The following is a 21,391-nucleotide window of genomic DNA, read 5'->3' as shown; positions in this document are numbered from 1 at the left end:
TCGAAGGCGGGAAAACAACAGCCACCAGACTGCAGCAAACTCAGGAGCAGCAAACACGACCCATCCGGCAGTGCATGAAGGGAAAAGAAAGCAACAGGAAGAAGACGAGCCAAGCCAGTCGGCAATAATGAAGTCTTTAGTCTGCAGCGTTTGCCGACTCCTTGAGGCCTTCGAGAGCGCTTCTTCAACAATAAAACGGCCCGCCTCAATATTAATCCGAAATGAATGGCTCCACCACCAGCCAACGAGAAACAGGGAAAAATGGAACAACCAGAAACCAATTGCCCGCTGAAACACTATGGAACAGTTGAAGTGGCGTTCCGAAGCCGACGGTGAATAGAAATAGACGATCTTGCTCAGAACCCGAAGGCTGGATGCCCTGGAACCACATCGTCACCAGCCGCCAGTCTGCCCCTGGATTGTTTTAGCAGATCGACACGACCCAGAAGCTTCCCCATCCAGGATACGTCACGAACCATACTTTCAGTCTGTCAGAATAATCCAATTGATTTCGTCCCCTGATGATGTTTGGGGTAAAAAAATTATATACGCAAATAAAGAGCCACATGCTAATTCGGGTATTCACCATGAATCCAATAATCAAATCAAACCCTACCAACCTAGCAAAATCGCCATCCAAAACTCCATCAGATTATTGAGAACTTCCATCAGTGGCCTTCGGACAAGTGCTAGACAAGAGTGAGCCATCATAAGGATCACATAATCAGGTTTGGAATGGCTGGATTGTACTTACCGACCACTCAGGGATGTTGGAAATCTGCTGCCACATGAACTTCTCCAGTCTATTCGCGCTTTTGGCGTAAGGAGTAGTTTCGTTATTGTACCGTCGGCAATTGTCAAACATCAACACGGCATCTTTGATGAAATCCTGTGGCGTCGGGTACATGTCCTTCTCATGCTTTTCTTCCATCGTAGACAAATCCATCGGTTCCTTGATGACATCGTAGTAGTCGAGTACCTCATCCTTATTGACCGGCTGGGTGAACGGCCACGCTGCGCTATGGTTCTGCATATCGTTGAGAAGGTGTAGGAGTTGGTTATAATTCGGTCCATGGCGCGGTTGCCTGGCGAGCTCATCCATGTCAGGCGACCACCCTGACTCTTTAATGGCAGGAATGCTCATCGGATCAATCTTATTCACTCCATTCTTCCATTCCTTGGGCGGCGGATGAACGATATGTGACCGGCTGAACGCACGTATCTTTGCGTGGACCGCCTCTTTCTGCTTAAGCAACATGCGCCCGATTTCAAGATACCGAATCCTCGGCAGCATCGTGCATTGCATGATCGTTCCACCTTCATAATCTTTAATATATCCCATCCATATAGACCTGTCCAGTTGGATCTCCTTGGTAAATCCCTGTTTTCTGAAGTATCCAATCGCGTAGTTATCGGCGTAGGTTAGGAAGTGCATGATGTCCGACGTTGCCTTGACGTAGTCCTGTACGTGCCGACGAAGTTAGCATCCATATGTAACGAAAGTGGTGTGGTCACGTTCTCAGTTGAATACCTTCAAATGTGACATCAGATGAGTCCCATATCCTTTAACTTGCTGATCAGATGAAATGGCACAGAATACTATCTCCGCAAATCTGCGATTGTTGAACGGCCGGTAGGTTATACCGCTGTATCAAGGTTAGTGGAAATAGGTCAACCATAAGAATCCACGGGACATACGGACCCTACAACTTCCAGTGGATGTTTGACGATGGCGATTGAGAGGTGCGATCTATCGTAAACCAGCCGCGCAATATAATCCTTTGGCATTTTCGGAAGCTGCTTCTGAAAAATGCATTTCAACCCGGTAAGGACAATGAAGCTATCGCGCGATCCGTCATTGTTTACCACCCGGAACTCAATTTCGCCTCGGCGCTCCTCTAGAACTGCTGGCTGTAGATGGAGTTAGAATTGACCGCATCTTCAACACTGTCCGCGCGGCTCACCTTTTCGGGGAAAGGGACAATTCGCATTGGCGGCTTCTCCAGGGGATCGTCTTCGGTCTGTCCAAAAGTGGACGCGTCAATTCCAGAATTACCAGGCAAGAATATATCTAAACAGAGCAAGAAACATACCTTCAATTCCCTTCCTGGGGAATCTGTGCGCGCCCTCTTACTATGCTGTTGGGAATCTGGGGAAAGAGCCTCCGAGGAGGTTTTCCGCTTTGTGATTGGGCCTGGAATCTGTCACTATATAAAGATTTCGCGATGTATTAAAGTTCTCCGAGAGGTTTTAACTCACTGTCAGTCATTATAGGCTGTTAATATAATATCAAACTGGTGTTTGTTCCAACTTTCAACTCCAATTCAGGTGCGGCGAAGTATGATCTGACGTCGGCCAATGATGAGTCGATGACTGATTGGAGGCGGGGAGTCGGGGCCACAATGATCCGAACCGGTCGGGCCAGATCGACTTTCCGTGGAGCTTCAAGTGCTTCGATTCGAGGGGATTTGTTGCGATGGCTGGCATCTTCGAACTGACTTGTTCAATGTTCTAGCTGGTTTTTCTCTTCAGCTTCGATTTTTCGCTTGTACTTTTCTGAGTCGTGTCACCGTTATAATACCCAATGTCTCTAAACCAGGTCTGGGAGGCAGCTTCTGCAAGCCCTTATACTCCTCTTATTGCGAAAGAGAGCCAATTTACTGTTGGCTTTACCCTTCTACTGCTCGGTGAGCTTGAGAAACCACTTGACTGATCAATCAATTGCTAATATATGGTCAGCTTTTGTTCTTACAGGACTTTTCGGGCTGAGTTAGTACCCCTGATTATGATGGAGCGCCAGAAAAACATTGCAGGTTTCTAATGCTCCAATAGACCGATCTTTCCCTACTATTATCTCGCTTGGTGGTCCAGCATCTCTAGCTTTTGGGTATAATTTGTTCCCTACTCATCGGATTAGCAATCGCTAATATGTCGCGCCCCAGCTTCGGAGCCGTGTTTATGATTTGTGCCGTTGGTGTTTACGTTTAAGTGACATCTTCCGCTCACATACTTCGGTGTATGGATCTCTGGAGATTTGAGAGAAAAGCAGAATTGTATCACTAGAAACGTCGGAGATTTCTCGTCCGCGCCTTCTCAATAAATACCCGGTGTTTACTCCATACTATTCTATACTCTCTCCCGAAATGATGGCAGAAGAGACGGGACCTATCTTCACTGCTGTTTCTAGCAACGCACACCAACTCTACACTTTACTCCATTGCATTAGCTTTGCGCAGAATGCCACCGTACAAATAACGCCGGACGGAATACGCTTTTCCGTGGAGGAAGCGCGAGTGGTACAAGGACTCGCGTTCCTCGACAAAGCTCTTTTCACCACCTATACCTTCAATCCGACTGCCACACCCAGTAACGAACATGACGTTACAATGGAGGATCTTGAATCAGACAGCTCAAATTATCCCTGTTTTGTTATATCATTATCAGCCCTGCTGGAAACATTGAAAATATTTGGAGCGGGCGAACCCTCGTCCACTAGCGCCAGTAGGGCAGCCAGTGTCCAGCCTTCAACTGTTTCTGCATCGAGCGCATTTACGGCTCCCGCTTTACTTCTCAATCGTTCTTGTACGTTTCAGTACTCGCATCACGGGTCTCCTTTCAGCATCACCTTGGCTGAGACTGGCGTTAAAACTGTTTGCGAGTTGACAACATATGAACCCGACGAGGGTGTACAAGACATCCCGTTTCAGCGCGACGGCATTGTCATGAAAATAATTATGCGCTCCGCCTGGTTACACAACGCAATTACGGAGCTCGGTGCAACGAATCCGAAAATCTTGAAAATTTCGGCGTCCGCAAAAGAAGAACCATTCTTTACCCTCTCTGGTGCTGGTGGCCCATTCAGCGAGTCGTCGGTGGAATTCTCGATTGAGCAAGACGGCCAAAACAACGGAACACAGTCAGACACGCACCGCAAAGTACTCACAAACGACGGAACAACTCGATCACGGGCTACAAGAGCCAAACTTGCCCCCACAGTTACAGAAACCTTTCTTGTTAGCCCGCCTTCCTCAATGGGACCTCGCTTGAAACAGGATTTTCGGTTTGGCTTCATCCAGAAGGCATCCCGCGCCATGGCGGTGGCTAACAAAGTGAGCATACGCGGCGATCGACAGGGTGTGTTGAGTTTGCAGTTCATGATTGAGTTCGACAAGGCGGGCGCTGCTACAAGCAACAATGCGCGCTCCGCAAAAGAAACTCCCGCATCAACCGTCAGCTTCGTGGATTTCCGCTTTGTACCGTTAGTCGACGAGGACGAGCTTGGGGGCGCGGATATTCGCGATGACATGGATTAATATGAAACGTTTTCATCCGCGTGTATGCGCAAATGATAGATTTTTAGAGAAACACCAAGGATTTCTGAAGCCCAAAGCCGTTCGTTTCCATCGTCGCAGAGTATTCTTTCTGCTTCCTCCCTACTATACAGGCGTAGCTTTAAAAGATGGTGCTATAGAATCTACTGCTATCTAACTCCGCCCCCGACGTCTTGTTTCTTTCCTGGCTCTTAAGCCCCAGAGCATGCCGATTTCCAGTAATTTAGTGGAGAGTTGTGACAATTCAGACAAGACTTCAGTGTTTGGTTGCCCAAATAGAAGCTCATACGGCTGCCATCCAAGTCAATGGTGTTTCAGAGGCGAAGTGGCGAGTCGAGTAGTTATAGTAGTAGCAGTTCCATTTCTAAGCCACGACGGGTTGTTTGACGTCTAACTGAGAAAATCCCACAATCCAATGCGTTGATAATTCATGAATAGTACCCGCAGTTGTTATAGAGGTAATAAGAATGAAGACTCAAAAGGGGGTGTCCACGGATGGTTCTCGGGCCTGCTGCGATCATTGTCCGCAAAAGGACCCAGTCACTAAAAAGGATTCTATTGCCTCGCAATCAAGGGAGAAGGGGCCGTGTGTCGATAACGACTCAAGGGACCAAGGGGTATCCGCTGTCTGAACTCTGAAGGCACTCTGAAGGCGGACACGGCGACTGAGTGCCATATATCTGGCCTTACCAAGCTTTGGATGATGAAAGCAGGGTCTTCAGCCTCTGGTTCACGTTAGATCCGGTGGCGAATCACAGCAGCCAGACAGATACCACGTGACGTGCAACCTCCCGCCTTTGATCACACTCGAGCGTCAAAGAAGTTCATCTTGACCGGTCGCTACTGTCATTGCTTTATCATCTAACTGCTTATTGTGTGCGCCCTGCCTTATTCGCTGACTGTCAATTATTTGGGGAGCCTGTCTAACATCCAATCTAGGCCTCTGCGTGAATCCCGACGACTCTTCCGTGACTCGTTCATCCAACCCCGGCTCTATCGATCGATCCTTAAATCCTTCCTTCTGATTTAGAGTCAGGCTCGACACTTGTGCGGACAAAGCAATTTCCTAGTGTTGGCATTGCCTTGGTTGTCTGTCTAGCAGTCACTTTTCTGGGGTGGTTCCATTCCAGAACCCCATGTTAAAGAGAAGGAGAGTCCGTATTCGATCCCCGACTCCTCTCTCTCCTCCTACCGCGGCCACCTCTCCGGTACTCCGAATTTGGGTTGACTTCGAAACCCGCCTTCAAACAAATAACACAAGGTCTCGTCTGCCACGTTAAATGGCAGATGGTACCTACAGGTTCCAGCAGCCTGGGGCCGGGCAATACTTCTTTCAAACGCAGCAGCACCAACGTCACCTTATCCGCAACGGCGCAGGCTCCCCTACTGGACGACTGAAATTCAACCACGAGACCCCTTCTCCGTCGCGATCGCCGCCGATTGGTCAGGCAGCTGGCCTCAATCCTTTCACCATGTATAGTCAAACCCACCAACAGCAACATGTCATTATGAATGGTAGCCAGGCCCACCAGCGGTTTGGTATGCAGATCCCGAAGTTTCAGGCGCAGTCTCACCACCCACACCCCGCGCAGCAACCACACCACCACGCCCATCATAACCAGCCGCCTCAGCATGTCGCCCACCAGCACAACTTCTCAAGTGGGGCTTTGACGTCGGCTACCCCTCATTTCACCCCTAGCCACCTCCAGAATGGAACACACACCAATCTCGACGAAGATATTGACGAGTCTATGAATGAACATTGGCAACAGCAGCTCCAGCTGGCTGCTGAGTCCCGGCAGGCCAGTTCACCCCACTACTATGCTCGGGCCGTAGCACAGCAGACCAAGGGTATTCAAATCGCACCCAGTCAACCGGAGCCTCAAGAAAATGGTGTCAACTGGAAGAACGGCGTTGCAAAGACGAAGTCTGCTTCACGACAAGGCTGGCATGCGCTCGATTTCGGCGGTCAAGGACTGCGGGCCCTGACACCGTCGCTGTTCAACTATGTTTTCTTGGAAAAATTGTATCTGAATCACAACAAATTGAAGGTGGTGCCTCGGGAAATTGGACAACTACGGAAACTTACCAACTTGGATTTATCGGGCAATGACCTCACTGTGCTTCCTGAGGAAATCGGCATGCTCACGAACCTAAAACAATTCCTTCTTTTCGACAACAATATTCGCACCCTTCCTTACGAGATGGGTTATCTCTACCGATTGGAAATCCTGGGAATAGAGGGTAATCCGTTAGAAGATATTTTGAAAGCCCAAATCTTGAAGGAAGGAACTAAGGCTTTGATCAAATATCTGAAGGAAGAGATGCCAGGTTCGTATCATTCTTATACACCAACCACATTGAGCTCTTTTGCTAACTGTATTAGATACCCACGTTGAACCACCGGGCCGAGATTGGCTCATTCTAGATGAAACCGCATCTACTTCCCCCGACAAGATAACCGTTCTTTCATACAACATACTTTGCGATTCGTCTGCAACCCAATCACACTACGGCTATGCACCTTCCCGCGTTCTTTCTTGGGAGTATAGAAGGCAAACAATATTGAATGAGCTTAGGGCTCATGATTCAGATATTATTTGCCTTCAAGAAATCGACCAAGGGAGCTACAACGAGTTTTTCAGGGAGCAATTGGCTTATAGTGATTACAAGGGCGTGTACTGGCCCCGAGGAAGGGCCATGGGAATGCAGGAGGATGATGCCAAGGGCGTTGATGGATGTGCCATCTTCTTCAAGGGAAGCAAGTTCATTATTCTTGACAAGCAGGTCATCAACTTTGGTCAGACAGCAGTGCGAAGACCGGATGCCAAGGGTCAAGATGACATCTACAACCGGTTATGGCAGAAAGACCACATCGCCGTTATTGTCTTCTTGGAAAACCGACAAACTGGATCTCGGTTCATCATCGTCAACGCGCACCTCTACTGGGACCCTACTTTCAAGGATGTCAAGTTGATTCAAACAGCTATCCTTATGGAGGAGATTACGAGGCACTCAGAAAGATACGCCAAATGGGCTCCTTGCACGGATAAGGCCGCTTTCCGCTTCTCGGAGGCTGGTGCGGAGCAGTCCATGCCCGAGCCTGCTCCTTCCGCGGAGTACGCTAGCGGTGATCAAATTCCGCTCTTTATGTGTGGAGATTTCAACTCATCACCTGGCTCGGCCGCATACAATCTCATCGCCAGCGGAGGACTTGCTGAGGAACATCCGGATCTGGAGAAACGGATGTACGGAAACCTGAGCCGAGTAGGAATGACGCATCCCTTTAAGCTCAAGTCGGCATACAGCTCCATCGGCGAGTTGAGCTTTACAAATTACACTCCAGATTTCAAGGATATACTGGACTATATCTGGTATACATCGAATTCTGTGCACGTTTCGGCGTTACTCGGGGAGGTGGACAAGGACTACCTACGGAAGGTGCCCGGGTTCCCTAACTATCATTTTCCAAGTGATCATATCGCATTGTTCGCGGAGTTTTCAGTTAAAGGTAAAAAGGGCAAGGTTGTGGAGGCGGACTTTGGTCCGCAACGGAACTGAGCGGCCACGGCCATGGGAGCATGTCGATTCTTACGAAGACTGGTGTTTGTGTAGCCCGGTTTGTCCTGTTCTTGTTATCTCGGAATTTTCATCTTGTCTTTGGGGGGCTTTTGCGTGTTGTCCGCGGTGTTCACTCTCAGTTTATCCTGCTTGCTTCCTGTTTCTGTCTTCTCTCCTCTTCCTGTCTGTCTTCCTATCTTTTCATTTTTCCCCCTGTCTCCTTTTTTCTCCCTTTCTTGCTTATGTCATGCCAGAGGGTATTTGCAGTTAAACCCGCGTATCATCTTCTTGGAAAGTGAGTAGTCAACGGCGTGGTCAAGTTATCTTTCGCTTTCTTTCTTGCTCTTGGTACCTAGGTATGTGTTAGGATTTGATTACAACTTGATGATCTTTCTCAACGGTCACTTTGTGCTATTTTGTCAATCGTAGTGTACAGTGGAAACTAATAGGCCACTACTTATTAGAGGTGTCTATTAGCATATAAAGCAATATATAAAGGCCGCTTATGCTTACTAGTATTTTTATGGTCGAATAGCATTATTCCGTTTTGGACAGTATCATAGATTATACTAGATACATATCCATATACATATCCATATTGTGCAATGCTCGCTCTTTCAAAGGTTCAATAGGTAGATATACATGTTGTCTATGAGTTAGTAATATACAATATTTAGTACAATGGGTCAAAGAAGAAAGCAAGTCTACATGGTGCTCTCTCCAGGAACGCCCTGTATTTTTCTCCAAATGCCCACAAAGCCTCCACCAGCCAGCATAGTCCCAGCCTTTGGCCGGCACACAAGGACGCCTTCCGAGTCTTTGGCACCTTCTTGTGGCTGTGCTTTCTCGGGTACCTTTTCGTTCTTCGCAGATGACTCTTCGATAGCGTTCTCAGACTCTGGTTCGGCCGAAGTTGGGTTATCCCATCCTGGATCGGCCTTCGACTTTTTCGATACAAACTTAACATCCCACGATCTCCCGCCACTGATTCCTGTACCCAGCTCGATAACGTGTTCAAGGTCAAGGGGGGCTCTTTGTTTCCGAATAATATCGACACAATCCGCGATTTGGGTGACGCTGGGCATGAAGACCGCTAGAACGCCGTTTGGTTTGAGGAGGGGAGCGACGACGGGGATACGTAGATGGGCGGACGGCATGTCAAGAATTGCGTGGGTGAGGAAGGGTTCCAATGATTTGGGTTTGAGGAGGGAGCTGATGGCGGAGCTGGGTGCTTCAAGTTGTTGCTTTCGAGCTGAGATCCAGTTTTCCACACGTCCGACGTAGAAGTCGACATTTCCCGCGTAGATACCGCGACGAAACCCACGGACAATTTTTTCTGCGTGCTTCGAGAAGGTCGGTGATACTTCAACTGTGTGGATGATTGCTTTGCGCTGGGCGCGCCACGCGTCCCATTGTTGTTGCGCCAGATCTACTTCTTTCTCTCCAACCCCGGTTCCATCTTCGGAGCTTTTCGAGGTATCCTTTGTGTCATCACTCGGCCGTGTCGAGCGTTCTTCTAGATATTTCACCTGGGACGCTTTTGGGATTGGCGGTGGGAGGGAGTTAGCGGCTTGGATTGCACGCGATAGATGTAGTGTCAAAGCGCCATGGCCTGTCCCGGATTCGAGGATCTCTAGCGGCGGATGGCTGTTATCACCTTCACTTGGAGGCACAACATCTATATCAAGGTATGAAAGGATGACATTTGCATCTTTAGCGTAGATCTACGGTGAGTGTCAACGGATTTTGGGCTCGCCGGTGGTTATGGGAAGAGGTGGTAATACCGGCGTTACATGGCGCGGCGTCAATGCAACATATTGATCGAGGGTAGGAAGGGTAACTCGATAATTTACACCTGTCGTAGAGACCGGAGCCTTTAGTTAATTACTTAGACGAGTGCGGATGTTAAAGGGTTCAAACCTTTGCTTGACTGAACTGTCTCTCGAACTTTGCGGCCAATGATCTGGTCATGGGCCAGAGCTCCTTTGGATGTCTGCGCCTTTTGGCCTTTCTGAAGCGGGCCAGCTAAAGCCGGCTGTCTTTTTTTGTGGTTGTAGACAACGACCTGGTCCCCCTCTGTAACGGTGTGTCTATCTTAGCTTGTGTTCGTGCGCATAGCGTGGCCGAGAGGCGGTACCTCGCAAATAGGAGAAATCGGTATCAATTGAACGGGCGAAGCGGTGGCGCGAGCCCAGAGTTGACGGTGAAGGCGAAGACGACGGAAACAAACCCAGCAATTGGCGCAGGGATCTCAGCACACGCGCCATGCTCTTCGTTGTTGGTTCGTGGAGAAGAGGCGGCAGGAAGAAAAATCATGGGATCGGGCGACAGGCAGAGCTCCACCGAAGTCCACATCCGTTTAAGCACCGTTTTAATGCGCCTCGCAATGGAGCCGATCCGCAGGGACCCAGACTGAAACCCCATGACAATGGTGAAATCGGAGCATTCCAGCCCTGCCTTGCTTGGCCGATTTATAAATCTTGCGGTTCCTGGCGACATCGTTCGGTCCCAAAACACTTGACACTCTTCCTCCTCCTCTGCAACCCACCCCCACGAAGTATGCCACAAATGCTACCATTCCCCTTGTCTAGTCACCGCTTCAATCGCCCCAGATTCAATTGCTGACCAGATCTCTCTCCAGCTTATCAACAACTACCCCGCCACCCCTCCACCATGGGCTCTATTACGGATCTTCCCTACCTGAAGACCAACCCCAAGGTCATTTTCTTTTCGGATTTCGATGGGACTATCACGCTCGAGGATAGTAAGTCCAAAAAAACTTATGGGATCAGCTTTGTACCGATCGCTAATCAACAACAATTGCAGGCAATGACCACATGGTTGACAACCTAGGCTATGGCCAGGCCAAGCGCCGCGCAGGAAATGTTGCGGTCCTCGAAAACAAGGCTAGCTTCCGGTAAATCACACTGTCATGATGGATTCTGGACACAAGACACTGATGCTCTGCCTTGTTAGTGACGCTTTTCGGGACATGCTCGACAGCGTTAAGACCCCTTTCAATGAATGTCTACAGATTCTCCAGAAGAACATGCGCCTAGACCCCCATTTCACGGAGTTCTACTACTGGGCTAAGGAGAACAACGTACCGATTGTGATTTTGTCCTCTGGCATGGTTCCCGTTATTCAGACTTTACTGGAGACTCTCCTTGGTCACAATCTCGACGACCATCTGACAATTGTCGCCAATGATGTTGAAAGCCGAGATGGAAAGGACATAAACACCCCTGGTGGGTGGCAGATCAGATACCACGATGATAGGTACGAGTGGTAAGCCTTAAGTTCCCGTTGGACAAAGTTGACCTCTGGATTTAGCCATTTCGGCCACAACAAATCATTGGAAATCAAACCGTACGCTGCAGTGCCTTTTCACGAGCGCCCCACTCTACTGTATGCTGGTGATGGTGTCTCGGACTTGTCCGCTGCAGCGGAGACAGACCTCCTGTTCGCCAAGGCCGGAAAGGGTAGGTTCACGCCGAGATATTCTTGAAGTTTTACAGTAGCTGACTTTGTCCAGATTTGATCACCTTCTGCGAGCGAGAAGGGATGCCATACACTGTCTTTGAGAATTGGTCCTCGATCCTGGCCACGACGAAGGATATCTTAAGTGGCAAGGTCTCTGTCAAGAAGGAGCAAAAAGAGTAGACCCAACTATTCGTTTGGGCGTAATATACCTCTAGAGATACAATAGATCGGGACATAGAGAATACCAAAATACCTCTCTAGAAACATCTTCGCGCTTTCTATGGTGTAGCAGTTGATGGTTGCTGTTCGTCGTATTCGTATTTCGGCAAAGTCCCAGAAGCATGTGACCGCCTTCCGTTTAAGCCAGCGCTTAGGCCTAGAGACGGCTGGGCTGGACGAACGAACCCCTTGAGATGGCCTACTCCAGGACTGAGCCTTTTGCGCGAGTCCCTGAACGTGCTGTGTGTTCTCAAGGCTTCAGTCCCATCATGCTTCAGCACCCGGCTGTTCTGCACACGCTTAGAACTTGTCAGGGGTGCTATCGCCGATCATGACACGCCGATTTGTACGAAACCCTGCACTTGAGCCGCTTTCCCCGGTTTGCGGAGCGGAGCTCGAGACAAATACGTATACTGACTCGGCTTTTCTCTACAGGTTCGCGCGGGCATCCAGCTCGCAATTGTTGCCAGCGTCATTTTGCTTTTTATTGTCACATTAGATAACAGATTTCGCGTCCTCCCGGCTTCCATCCACGGCCATCTTCCCTCTCACTATTCCGGGTTTGTCGTCACCGATGTCTCCGTGGTGACCTGCTCGGTCCTCAGCATCTTGTCCGGCTGCAAGCCATCGTCGCCAGAATGGACACAAATAGAAAAGGACTTATATTTACGATCGGGGTGGACTTCTGCTGCATACGTTCAGTTCCAACGAAAAAAGGAACAGGATCTGCTTCCCTCGGATAAGGTCGTCATTGACCTGAAAATCGGCCGACTAGAGCCACAGTTCAACAACGATCCGAAAGAAGATAGAGTCGCCTGGGAACAGCGCCCCGGTGGGTTATGGTTGAAGAGAACGGCAAAACGACATGCGAGCGATTCTCACAATGCAATAACCTCCGTCGATGTCCTTTTTGGTGCCGATGCGGTGGATCCTCGAGCAGGTTGGGAGGTTAGGGATACTGCAGTGTTGCTGGATAGTCGGACGGAGGACCTGGAAGCTCGGATTACGGTCCGCAGGGGAGACCCGTCGAAAGTTAAAAAGCCGGTGCCGAGGATCAACGAAAATGGCCGTTTTAAGATTATGCAGCTGGCGGATTTACACTTGAGTACTGGGCTTGGCCACTGCCGAGACCCTGTGCCCGAAGAGCTTGTCCCCGGTCAAGGATGTGAGGCAGACCCACGAACGTTGGACTTTGTGGAGAAACTTCTGGATGAGGAGCAACCGGACTTGGTCATTCTGAGCGGAGACCAAGTGAACGGTGAGACATCGAAGGATGCCCAGAGTCCGCTTTACAAGTCTGTCAAGCTGCTAGTTGACCGCAAAATTCCCTATGCGGCTATTTTCGGGAACCATGATGATGAAGGTAATCTAGATCGCCAACAATCCATGGCTTTGCTGGAAGAGCTGCCATACTCACTATCATCGGCCGGTCCGGAAGACGTAGATGGTGTTGGAAACTACATCTTGGAAGTACTGGGCCGTGGGAATACCGACCACTCGGCCCTTACACTTTACCTTCTCGACTCCCACTCGTATTCTCCTGATGAACGTCAGTTCCGAGGATATGATTGGATCAAACCGAGCCAGATTCGCTGGTTCAAAAGCACAGCGCAAGGGCTGAAAAACAAACATCACAAATATGCCTATATGCATATGAACATGGCATTCATTCACATTCCGCTGCCTGAGTTTGCGCAGAGCGGAAACTATTTCCGAGGAAATTGGTCGGAACCTTCCACCGCGCCAGGTTTCAACTCAGGATTCAAGGATGCACTCGAAGAAGAAGGCATCCTGTTTGTCGGGTGTGGACAGTAAGTACTCACTACCGTCGTGATGCGTTTCTCGTAGCTAATCCTCTACAGTGACCACGCCAACGATTACTGCGCTCTCAGCAAAAATTCGGCGGACAAGCCGTCACTTTGGATGTGCTACGGAGGAGGTAGTGGCTTTGGTGGTTACGGAGGCTATGGCGGCTTTGTCCGCCGCGTGCGATTCTACGATTTTGATATGAACGCTGGCCGAGCTGTGACGTACAAACGGCTGGAATATGGCGACGTCGATTCCAGAATCGATGAGATGATGATCATCGATGGGGGCGCAGTGAAGGGCCCAGATTGAACTTGGCGTTTTATCTTATATACAAAAGGCAAAGCCTTTCTAATTACATAAAAGTTCATACTGGTGTTATGCTGTTATATATAAAATACCCAATTTGAGTAGGAAGTATTCCGATGACGCTTGTTGGCAAGTATATCTAGGGTAAATCTAGGGAAACAGCTTTAGAGACCCCAAGACAGTATTCATAGAGGTTGTGCTACTAGTACAGTAAGTTAGAAACCTGAATTGCCACATAACTCATGAATATTCCAGAAGAGCGCTCTTATCAAGCATTTAAGGTATGAACACATGATTGCGCATTGGAGGTCTACAAGAAATCGTCAAAGTCCCACCAAAACCCACAATTCTAACAGTAATCAATAGTGGTGCGATGCGTTTTAAGTTGGTTCAGACTCATGGACAGAGAGGTTTATCACCCGGTTGCATATGGCCTCGTGGCGGCGGTGGTACTGGGTTGCGTGATATAGTCCTGATTTGGAAGGCTCGGTTTGGTGTTGAAGCCCCGGCCAATGGGACATCATAGAGCACCCCGGATGTCGAAGAATCGCCAAAATCCACTTTGGAAGCCTTGACCAATGTGGACGCGTTGTGTGAAGGGGGCTTCGCATTTGGGTTTGAGGTGTTGAGCATATTTTTACCGCGTAGTGGTTAGGCTACTCCGTCACGGCAGTGACGTAGTTTGAAAGGGAACGGATTGGGGCTCGTGGCTTTAGGTGGGAGGGGCCCCTAGAATCACCACCATTTCTCGAAGAAGACTCGATCCTTTTGCCCATCGAGGAGGTTGGTAACGGTGCTGACGACTTCGTCTGTCATTTGAGGCGGTCCACAGACGTAGCATACTGTTTCGTTTGGGGAAAATTTGGTGTTTGTTCCTGATACCGTTTTACGAAGATCATCCTGGTTGATACGGCGGGCATGAGTTGTTAGGTCTTTCGGAGGCTGAACCAAGAGTGGAGAGGACTGATCTTGCAGGTTGCTAAGGAAAAGATTGAGGGTGATACGCAGGCGATGGAACTGTGATTGAGAGCGGACAATTTCGCGCAGGCGTGGGAGAAATAGGATCTGGTCAAGGGCCGACTCTGACGCTCCCGTGTCCAAAAGCTTGGAAGAGTAGAGAACGTTGATGTTTAAGTATGGGTGGTGGTGATGAACACTTTCATCATTATTGTTCAAATGGGAAAGCATTGAGATTAGGGGACTGATAGATCGTTAGCTGGAAATTGCCCATGCTATACCGGCTGCTGCACGCGAGTACTCACTTTATGCCCACCCCGCCGGCAACAAAGACAACATTTCGAATCTCTTCGAGCTTCACACCAGATGGAGGCCAAACGAAACTGCCGCCAACCCGGATACTGAGTTCCTTGCCCAAGATCTCTTCCTTGGGTCGCCAGAGCCATGCACTAGCAGGGTTTGACGGGGCTTTCTGCACAGCTAACTCTACGTAGGGCTCGCGGCCCCGCGGATCCAGAGGAGGAGCCACAATTTCGTCCGCCGGAGCAAGTTCATCTGATGGTTCCAGCAAAGGGAATACTTGAGCATCTGCAGGCGTGGAAGTAATACTGAAACCCCCGGCATTAGAGACAGACGGTATATGGACGTCTAGCCATTGCCCGGGAAAGAATGTGAATGGCTCCGGTTGCCCAGTCTGCGGCAAGCGTTAACACGTTTTTGCTGTATAGTGCGTATTAACCCTTGGGTTGACATACAATAGCTTCTTGAGGTTCCTCTACTTGATCCTGGGATCCGGGGTCTTGTACACTAGGAGGTATACTAAGCTGCAAGAGCCGGACAGTAGGATTGGCCTGTTCGATATGCGATAGTCGGACAGGGAACAATCTATTCTGCCGGGGCTCTGCGGCTGTGCGCACGGTATGAGGTATCGAAACCTTCCTCGATGTAGGGGAGCTCATCTGGCGGTATAGTATAGTCGGAGCACAGGCTGATGGAGTGGGGTAACGGTGGATGAGTCGGGACCGGCGACACAGTTGCGAAACCTGCATCCAGGCGCAAACACAAGCTAACTATATTTTCAATTGTCAGAAATAAGAGGCCTGAATCTTGAACTAGGTATCAGACAAAGTTGAAGTTCAGTCCGATCGGGTGACGTTTATGGATTACATGTATGATTACCTAATTGCACATGACTTTCTGTATTTGGGATGAAGCTATACGAGAACAACAAGTGACACAACTACCCTCTGTCTCCACTCTGTTCAAGCATTCCCATTCCTATCATGCCCGGGTCTGTTTCAACATCTTATCCCATGAATCCAGTTATGGTTGGCGCGTGTGGAAGAGCCCTCGGACGGGTCTTCCCCGGACAAGTCTCCTTTAGGGTTGACGGAATTGCTTATTCTCGTCTTTGTCCGGCCATCCCTCAGGCCACCAGACGCAAGCATTTGGACCTCGAGTGAAGCCAATTTGAATCGCTGACCAGGCCAGACCTCTCCCTCAAGATGTTGTCCAGTGAGTGCAGATCGCCCTTGCCCATCACACGGGCTACTTTAGTGTGTGACGGCCCAGCGCCGATATTTGGCTTCTGCCGCCTCATTGGTCGACAACCATGACTTTGCGTTGATGCTGGCGCTTGCAGGGCAACAAGCATTGGTCAGATGTATGCTTGGGAAACATCTCAAGGCACGCCTGTCAGCATTCTTGCTTGTCATTGAAGCGCCAAAGCTGCCCCTCTCCTGATGACGGGGATCGATGGGCGACTCGAGACCTGAGGGCCTCTTTCCACTCCATAACTATCGGCGCTTCCCCAGGCTGATTTTCTCGTCTTTTTCTCTTGGTATTCGTTTCATCATCTTGTCATTCCTCTCAAACACGACCGATAGGTTTCCGATGCAAGTGCACTGAACACACAGCCAGCAGGCCTGGCCTCAGTCACCTTTGAATTCGGCGCTTCTCTCCCAACCCACAGCACACGCCTGACAATTTTCTCGGCGAGCTGGTCTTGCAGGCCAGAACTTCGAGCAACCATGTATTTCGCCAAGCAATACCGCAACCACAACTTGGTGTACATCCTGCTGGCCGTCGAGCTAGTGATAGTGATCCCCATTCTCACATTTGCTGGAATTGCTGCGCATGATCGGTACCGGACTAAGCTATGGCAAGATGGCTATGACAATGGCTTCAACAGCTCGCCCGACACAGCTGTCTATGCTGCCGCCAATTATCGACCATATGACACTCCGAAAGTCTGGTCCTCTTTGTAGGTTTCCTCACATCCTGCTGTATTGTCGGCAGGCAATGGTGAAGTAAAGTGTATTCGCTAACAACTTGATAGTACCACCAATTGGAACCTCGTCATTTCGATTTTGAGCGTCTTCGTCGTGATCACAAAATTCCCTCTTCATATCCTTGGGCTCCTATTACCCTTCGGAACCGCTATCGTTCAGGCCGGCATGGTTACTATATACTGCATATCGGCCGCGTGGCAAGCTAGCAGCGATAAATCAGACCCCGAACACCCCCAAAACGGGGCTCCGTGGTATATCACCAAGAACTGCAATGTTGCCTACGACAAAAGTAACGTCTCATATTGCCAACAAGGAAAGGCGCTTTTCGCATTCACGATACTCATCATGTAAGTTCCAAGAACCATCTTGAAAAAAACGGCCACCTCGTTTCGATGCCACTGACACAATCATGCGCAGCGTCTTGTACACGGTCGAACTAGGTATCGCCGTCCAGAACTGCTTCATAACCGAGGAGGAACGCCTCGAGCGCGATGAGAGACGAGAAGAGAAAGAGACCATGAAAGCCTACGAGGACATAATCTTGAAATCGCCTACTGCGTTCCCCATGTCGCCCAGCGCAGTTCCAATGACACCAAGTGCAATGCCCATGACTCCAGGGACGGCCACATACCCGCGTGCGCCGATGCCAGTGGCAACCCCGCGCAGCTTGGCCTTCAACAGACTCGACTCCAGTTCCACCAATGATCTTCCACTCCGCGAACACTTCTCACCGGATCCTCAAGCAGTTAAGCAGGAGGTGGAGGCCACCGGGGCAGGATCAGGCCAACAGCAGCCGTCTCAGATATACTTCCCGCCGCCTCCAAAGAAGGGAAAGAAATAAGAAACTCTTCCCCTGTCGGACAAATTCTGTAATGGGGTTTTATCTATCGATATCATCAAACATGAAGTAATAGCGTGCGGCGTTTCCCCCCCTTGGACATATATTTTCGTCCTCTCTGTTTATACCATTTCAGCAGATCACCAGGTACTAGGAGTCATCTGTTTCCTCTTTAATCTTCCAAATGCAGATATGATCGATAATTATATATTGGAGTCAACGGGACAGTCGAATATCAGAGAATCGAATCTGACAATAGCCTATCAAAGCAATATTGTACAAGACGAAAATAAAAATGGTAGGGTTTCTGAGGCGGCATCCGAAAGGAACAAGAGGCCAATGACGGCCCAAACCCGCAAAATCGTCATTATCGTGGTTGGTATGCTCTGCCCAGCGTAGATTTCAAGCAGGGGATTTTGAAATCCATAAGATATAAAGGTTATCTAGGGCATGTGGCATAGTCAAGAATCGTGACGCTTCTTCTCCCTTTTGGCCCAACGTACTAGATCAAAAACGAAAGTGTTAGACAAATGTCATAAAATCAGGTAGAGTAGGTGCTTACATCCGCAGGCGTTACATAAAGTCTTAGGACCACCAGGGCCTTTCCTCCACTCTGGCGAGTCTGATGTCCCACAGTCCGCGCATCGGTATTCACCCTTCATTCTCTTTCTCGGTTCATTTTCCGGCGGAGGCTGCTGTTTCTGGTTTTGCTCTATTGATGGGGTTGTTGTTCCAGTGAAATGATAAAGATAGCCATCTGGGGTACCAGTGCTGATACCTTGGGCTCTCTCGCCCTCAGTAAGGAAGAGTCCTGTAAGGAGTTCGATATCATTGAGATGAGACCAGGGCTCTTCCTCGTTCAAAGTAGCAGCTCTAGCTTGGTTCGTGTCTATCTCATCCATGTTACCGAGTGCATCGGATAACTCATTGTCTTCACTGGGGACCATGGGTGGTTCGAGAGAAGAGATAGGATTGGATTGACTGTGTTGATTCGGAAAGACCTTGTTCATTGGTGGGTGGTGTTGATAAGAAACTCGCGAGGCGTTCGTTTTCTGCGCAGCGGGATTGGAACCGTTCTCTTCTTCCCTTTTCAGCTGCGCAATGCGTTCTTTTAACCGGATGTTTTCGAGTTTGTGCTCTAGGAAAGAATCTAGAAGTCGGGTGCTTTGTGTATGGTAAAGGCGGCAGACTAGAAAAACACCGTCGCAGATTTGCTGCTGATTCCCATCTTCGTTGCGTGTTGAAAAGTGCGGGTGGCCATGCGCTTCCATCACACAAGTAGAATTATCGACTTTATACATACGGAAATGACATCGGAGAAGGCGACCAGTGGCTATACATTCGCGCAATTCTCGTGTAAAGACAGATTTGTCGTCATCGTGAATGAGTCGGGAGAGGTGATCGTGCTCTATTTGTGTTGTCTCGAAGCCGGTAATAGCTTTGTATGATGGAGAGACATATTTAACTATTCCATCCGGCGTAAGAAGAAGCACTAGGTCTCGGACTTCATCAAGTACACGCTGTGGCCATGGCAGTTCTTCATCAGGTAGACCAAGGAGAGAGGACTGGCCGGAACTTGAGGACTGTGGATTGAACCCCGGGTTGAAATAGTATGGGATCTGCTGTATGCCAAGATGTCCTTCGTATCGTCTAGATGCTAACTCTGTCTCGAGTCCATACGGAATAGAAGCTTGCGTTAGAGGAATTTGGGTGAGGTCCATCCTATTTTGCGATAACAAAACTGGCTGTGAGTAGTGGGAGGAGAGGTGGAAGCAAGAAACATCGGGAAAGGCCTGAGACAGGCTTCAAGGCACACTGTTAGCGGCAAATTGGTGGAATTGAGCTATCAACTGCAGCTTTCTCGCGGGGTGAGCAACGGTCTGATAATGGCTGGACTCTGTGGATCCCGTCAATTCGCCCCTTGTATTTAATTGGTTCAGCTGTGGACGGTGTCCATATTTTCGGTTGGCCGTCTCCACACGTGTAGAGCGTTGTATTAGATTCCAATTATCGTGCATATCTACTACGTATTCCGACACTATTTCCCCATTATTAAACCCTACCAAATGACTATTTTACTTCACCATTGCTACATATCACCCTCTTTAGCTGGGCTTAACTCGAACACAGAATACATCAACGCTCTAGTAACGGCAGTGCCCGTAGTAACTTCATGTCAGCCGGTGAGGCGGCGAAGCATAGAGAAAAGGCTACCGCAAAGGAGAACTACAGAAGTCTCATCCTTTCAGATATAACAGTCTGTCTGTTCTTCCTATTCCTGCTGCACTCTGCCTTTTTCAGTACCGAAAACATCGTCTTGGTCTCCTCGTTCTCGCTGGACGCCGTCTACCAGCTACTTCCAATCTTCGATCCCTTCAACTAGGCGGTCCTTCTCACATTCAAGACCCTGGGGCCTTTCGCCCTGGTTTCTGCTAACATTGAATTTCTGACCAAGTGACTGAATCTTCAAGGTGAGAGTCTATCCATGGCATGGTTGTCGTGGGCATCGGTGACTCCACGACTCTGCGCTTATTCTGGGCAGTCGAGGATTAGCATGTTTATTATTGTTTCTGCGTTATGTGCTTTTGTTGCCAGGTTAGAAGTTCTGATAGAGGTGCTTGTTAGAGGTGTGGAATTTCAAGACGATATGTAGAGTAAAGGGAAATCACTAGGTGTAATGAAGGACCTCTAAATAGGCGGACGGTTACTATATAGAAAAGAGCTTCGAAAGGTGGTTAACCCTTGGCTCTGCATTGACGGCGGAGCAGCAGAATTTGAATCCATAGGTTTTAAGTTACCTTAATAAATAAATTGCAGAAGCAACAATGCTGCACCCCGTCAGCTTGTTTACACTTGTTTACGCCTCAGCCATCTATGCGGCCATTGGTGCCTTAGGCATAAGTATTCCGGTGATAGGACCACGTGACTTCGCGCCTTTCCCCGCGTCTTTTTTGAAAGGCAGACGCGCAGGCAGAAGACTGAGCTGATCCAACCTGAAAAGCAGGAAGATGCACAACACTTTTCTCGTCATCTTCTCAGGTGTCTAGGAGGTGGAAATCTAAAAGTCCTCAAAATGTAGGCCCGGTATCCCTTTTCTAAGCTATACAAATCCAGGAACTGACTTTGGACAGGTGTAAGTTGCAGAGCTTGGGCTGTTTTATACAATACTGATCGCTTATATAGCGAAAATTGACAAGCTCTCGATTCTTGGGTAAGAACGATTTGGTCTCTCGTATATTTCCTGGTTCAACGCTGATTCAAGTTTACGGGCTCTAGTGTTCGATCGTTCGACAACACTCGCAGCGAGACGATTCAATTTCATACACCTCTCACCTTAATCGTCGGTTACAATGGGTCTGGGAAAACAGTACGAATATTTTGCGATCAATAAAAGGGGCATTTGTGCTAATGTAAACCCCTAGACCATTATCGAATGTCTCAAATATGCCACAACCGGTGATCTTCCGCCCAACAGCAAGGGTGGCGCGTTTATCCACGACCCCAAGGTATGTTGATGGAACCTTGGTACAGAAAAGTTAAGGCTAAGGGAATATTACAAGCTGTGCGGAGAGAAAGAGGTCTTGGCCCAGGTAAAA

At 49.0% G+C, this 21,391-nt stretch overlaps 9 protein-coding genes across 9 annotated transcripts; 5 read left to right on the top strand and 4 right to left on the bottom strand.

The window, feature by feature from the left end:
- Nucleotides 1–180: 180 nt before the first annotated feature.
- On the bottom strand, nt 181–2,329 carry gcnE (histone acetyltransferase GCN5). The gene is made up of 6 exons (XM_040817827.1): nt 2,260–2,329; nt 1,965–2,194; nt 1,703–1,911; nt 1,532–1,646; nt 755–1,462; nt 181–689 (listed from the first exon to the last, which is right to left on the bottom strand). Exons 1-6 carry the CDS (start codon nt 2,267–2,269, stop codon nt 669–671), a joined length of 1,293 nt encoding a protein of 430 aa, XP_040671414.1. The 5' UTR covers nt 2,270–2,329; the 3' UTR covers nt 181–668.
- A 122-nt stretch (nt 2,330–2,451) lies between these two features.
- Nucleotides 2,452–4,313, top strand: ASPVEDRAFT_198957 (putative DNA repair protein Rad1; the record flags this gene model as incomplete). Its single annotated transcript, XM_040809270.1, has 5 exons — nt 2,452–2,687; nt 2,740–2,769; nt 2,833–2,887; nt 2,943–2,982; nt 3,042–4,313. Exons 1-5 carry the CDS (start codon nt 2,585–2,587, stop codon nt 4,311–4,313), a joined length of 1,500 nt encoding a protein of 499 aa, XP_040671413.1. The 5' UTR covers nt 2,452–2,584.
- Nucleotides 4,314–5,803: 1,490 nt separating this feature from the next.
- On the top strand, nt 5,804–7,892 carry ASPVEDRAFT_32014 (CCR4-Not complex 3'-5'-exoribonuclease subunit Ccr4; the record flags this gene model as incomplete). The annotated part of the gene is made up of 2 exons (XM_040810549.1): nt 5,804–6,662; nt 6,718–7,892. The coding sequence occupies 2 exons, from the start codon at nt 5,804–5,806 to the stop codon at nt 7,890–7,892; spliced, it is 2,034 nt and encodes a 677-aa protein (XP_040671412.1).
- Nucleotides 7,893–8,596: 704 nt separating this feature from the next.
- On the bottom strand, nt 8,597–10,159 carry ASPVEDRAFT_86990 (tRNA (adenine-N(1)-)-methyltransferase; the record flags this gene model as incomplete). The annotated part of the gene is made up of 4 exons (XM_040817953.1): nt 8,597–9,616; nt 9,677–9,747; nt 9,813–9,968; nt 10,030–10,159. The coding sequence occupies 4 exons, from the start codon at nt 10,157–10,159 to the stop codon at nt 8,597–8,599; spliced, it is 1,377 nt and encodes a 458-aa protein (XP_040671411.1).
- A 406-nt stretch (nt 10,160–10,565) lies between these two features.
- On the top strand, nt 10,566–13,712 carry ASPVEDRAFT_55485 (uncharacterized protein; the record flags this gene model as incomplete). The annotated part of the gene is made up of 7 exons (XM_040815084.1): nt 10,566–10,656; nt 10,719–10,809; nt 10,869–11,171; nt 11,226–11,374; nt 11,428–11,531; nt 12,030–13,405; nt 13,457–13,712. The coding sequence occupies 7 exons, from the start codon at nt 10,566–10,568 to the stop codon at nt 13,710–13,712; spliced, it is 2,370 nt and encodes a 789-aa protein (XP_040671410.1).
- Nucleotides 13,713–14,444: 732 nt separating this feature from the next.
- ASPVEDRAFT_32010 (FAD-dependent oxidoreductase) lies at nt 14,445–15,625 on the bottom strand (the record flags this gene model as incomplete). The annotated part of the gene is made up of 3 exons (XM_040810548.1): nt 14,445–14,910; nt 14,972–15,360; nt 15,422–15,625. The coding sequence occupies 3 exons, from the start codon at nt 15,623–15,625 to the stop codon at nt 14,445–14,447; spliced, it is 1,059 nt and encodes a 352-aa protein (XP_040671409.1).
- Nucleotides 15,626–16,696: 1,071 nt separating this feature from the next.
- ASPVEDRAFT_55483 (uncharacterized protein) lies at nt 16,697–17,798 on the top strand (the record flags this gene model as incomplete). Its single annotated transcript, XM_040815083.1, has 3 exons — nt 16,697–16,809; nt 17,041–17,304; nt 17,375–17,798. The coding sequence occupies 3 exons, from the start codon at nt 16,697–16,699 to the stop codon at nt 17,796–17,798; spliced, it is 801 nt and encodes a 266-aa protein (XP_040671408.1).
- A 458-nt stretch (nt 17,799–18,256) lies between these two features.
- On the bottom strand, nt 18,257–19,628 carry ASPVEDRAFT_153826 (GATA transcription factor LreB; the record flags this gene model as incomplete). Its single annotated transcript, XM_040808370.1, has 2 exons — nt 18,358–19,628; nt 18,257–18,297 (listed from the first exon to the last, which is right to left on the bottom strand). The coding sequence occupies exons 1-2, from the start codon at nt 19,514–19,516 to the stop codon at nt 18,257–18,259; spliced, it is 1,200 nt and encodes a 399-aa protein (XP_040671407.1). The 5' UTR covers nt 19,517–19,628.
- Nucleotides 19,629–19,828: 200 nt separating this feature from the next.
- On the top strand, nt 19,829–20,558 carry ASPVEDRAFT_45144 (uncharacterized protein). The gene has a single exon (XM_040813220.1). It carries the CDS (start codon nt 19,969–19,971, stop codon nt 20,176–20,178), a length of 210 nt encoding a protein of 69 aa, XP_040671406.1. The 5' UTR covers nt 19,829–19,968; the 3' UTR covers nt 20,179–20,558.
- Nucleotides 20,559–21,391: the final 833 nt, after the last annotated feature.

The sequence above is a fragment of the Aspergillus versicolor genome, assembly GCF_001890125.1.
Source record: "Aspergillus versicolor CBS 583.65 unplaced genomic scaffold ASPVEscaffold_9, whole genome shotgun sequence".
In the NCBI taxonomy this organism is placed as follows: domain Eukaryota; kingdom Fungi; phylum Ascomycota; class Eurotiomycetes; order Eurotiales; family Aspergillaceae; genus Aspergillus; species Aspergillus versicolor.
The sequence above is the reverse complement of the archived record's forward strand: the minus strand, read 5'-3'. Positions and strand labels throughout refer to the sequence as shown.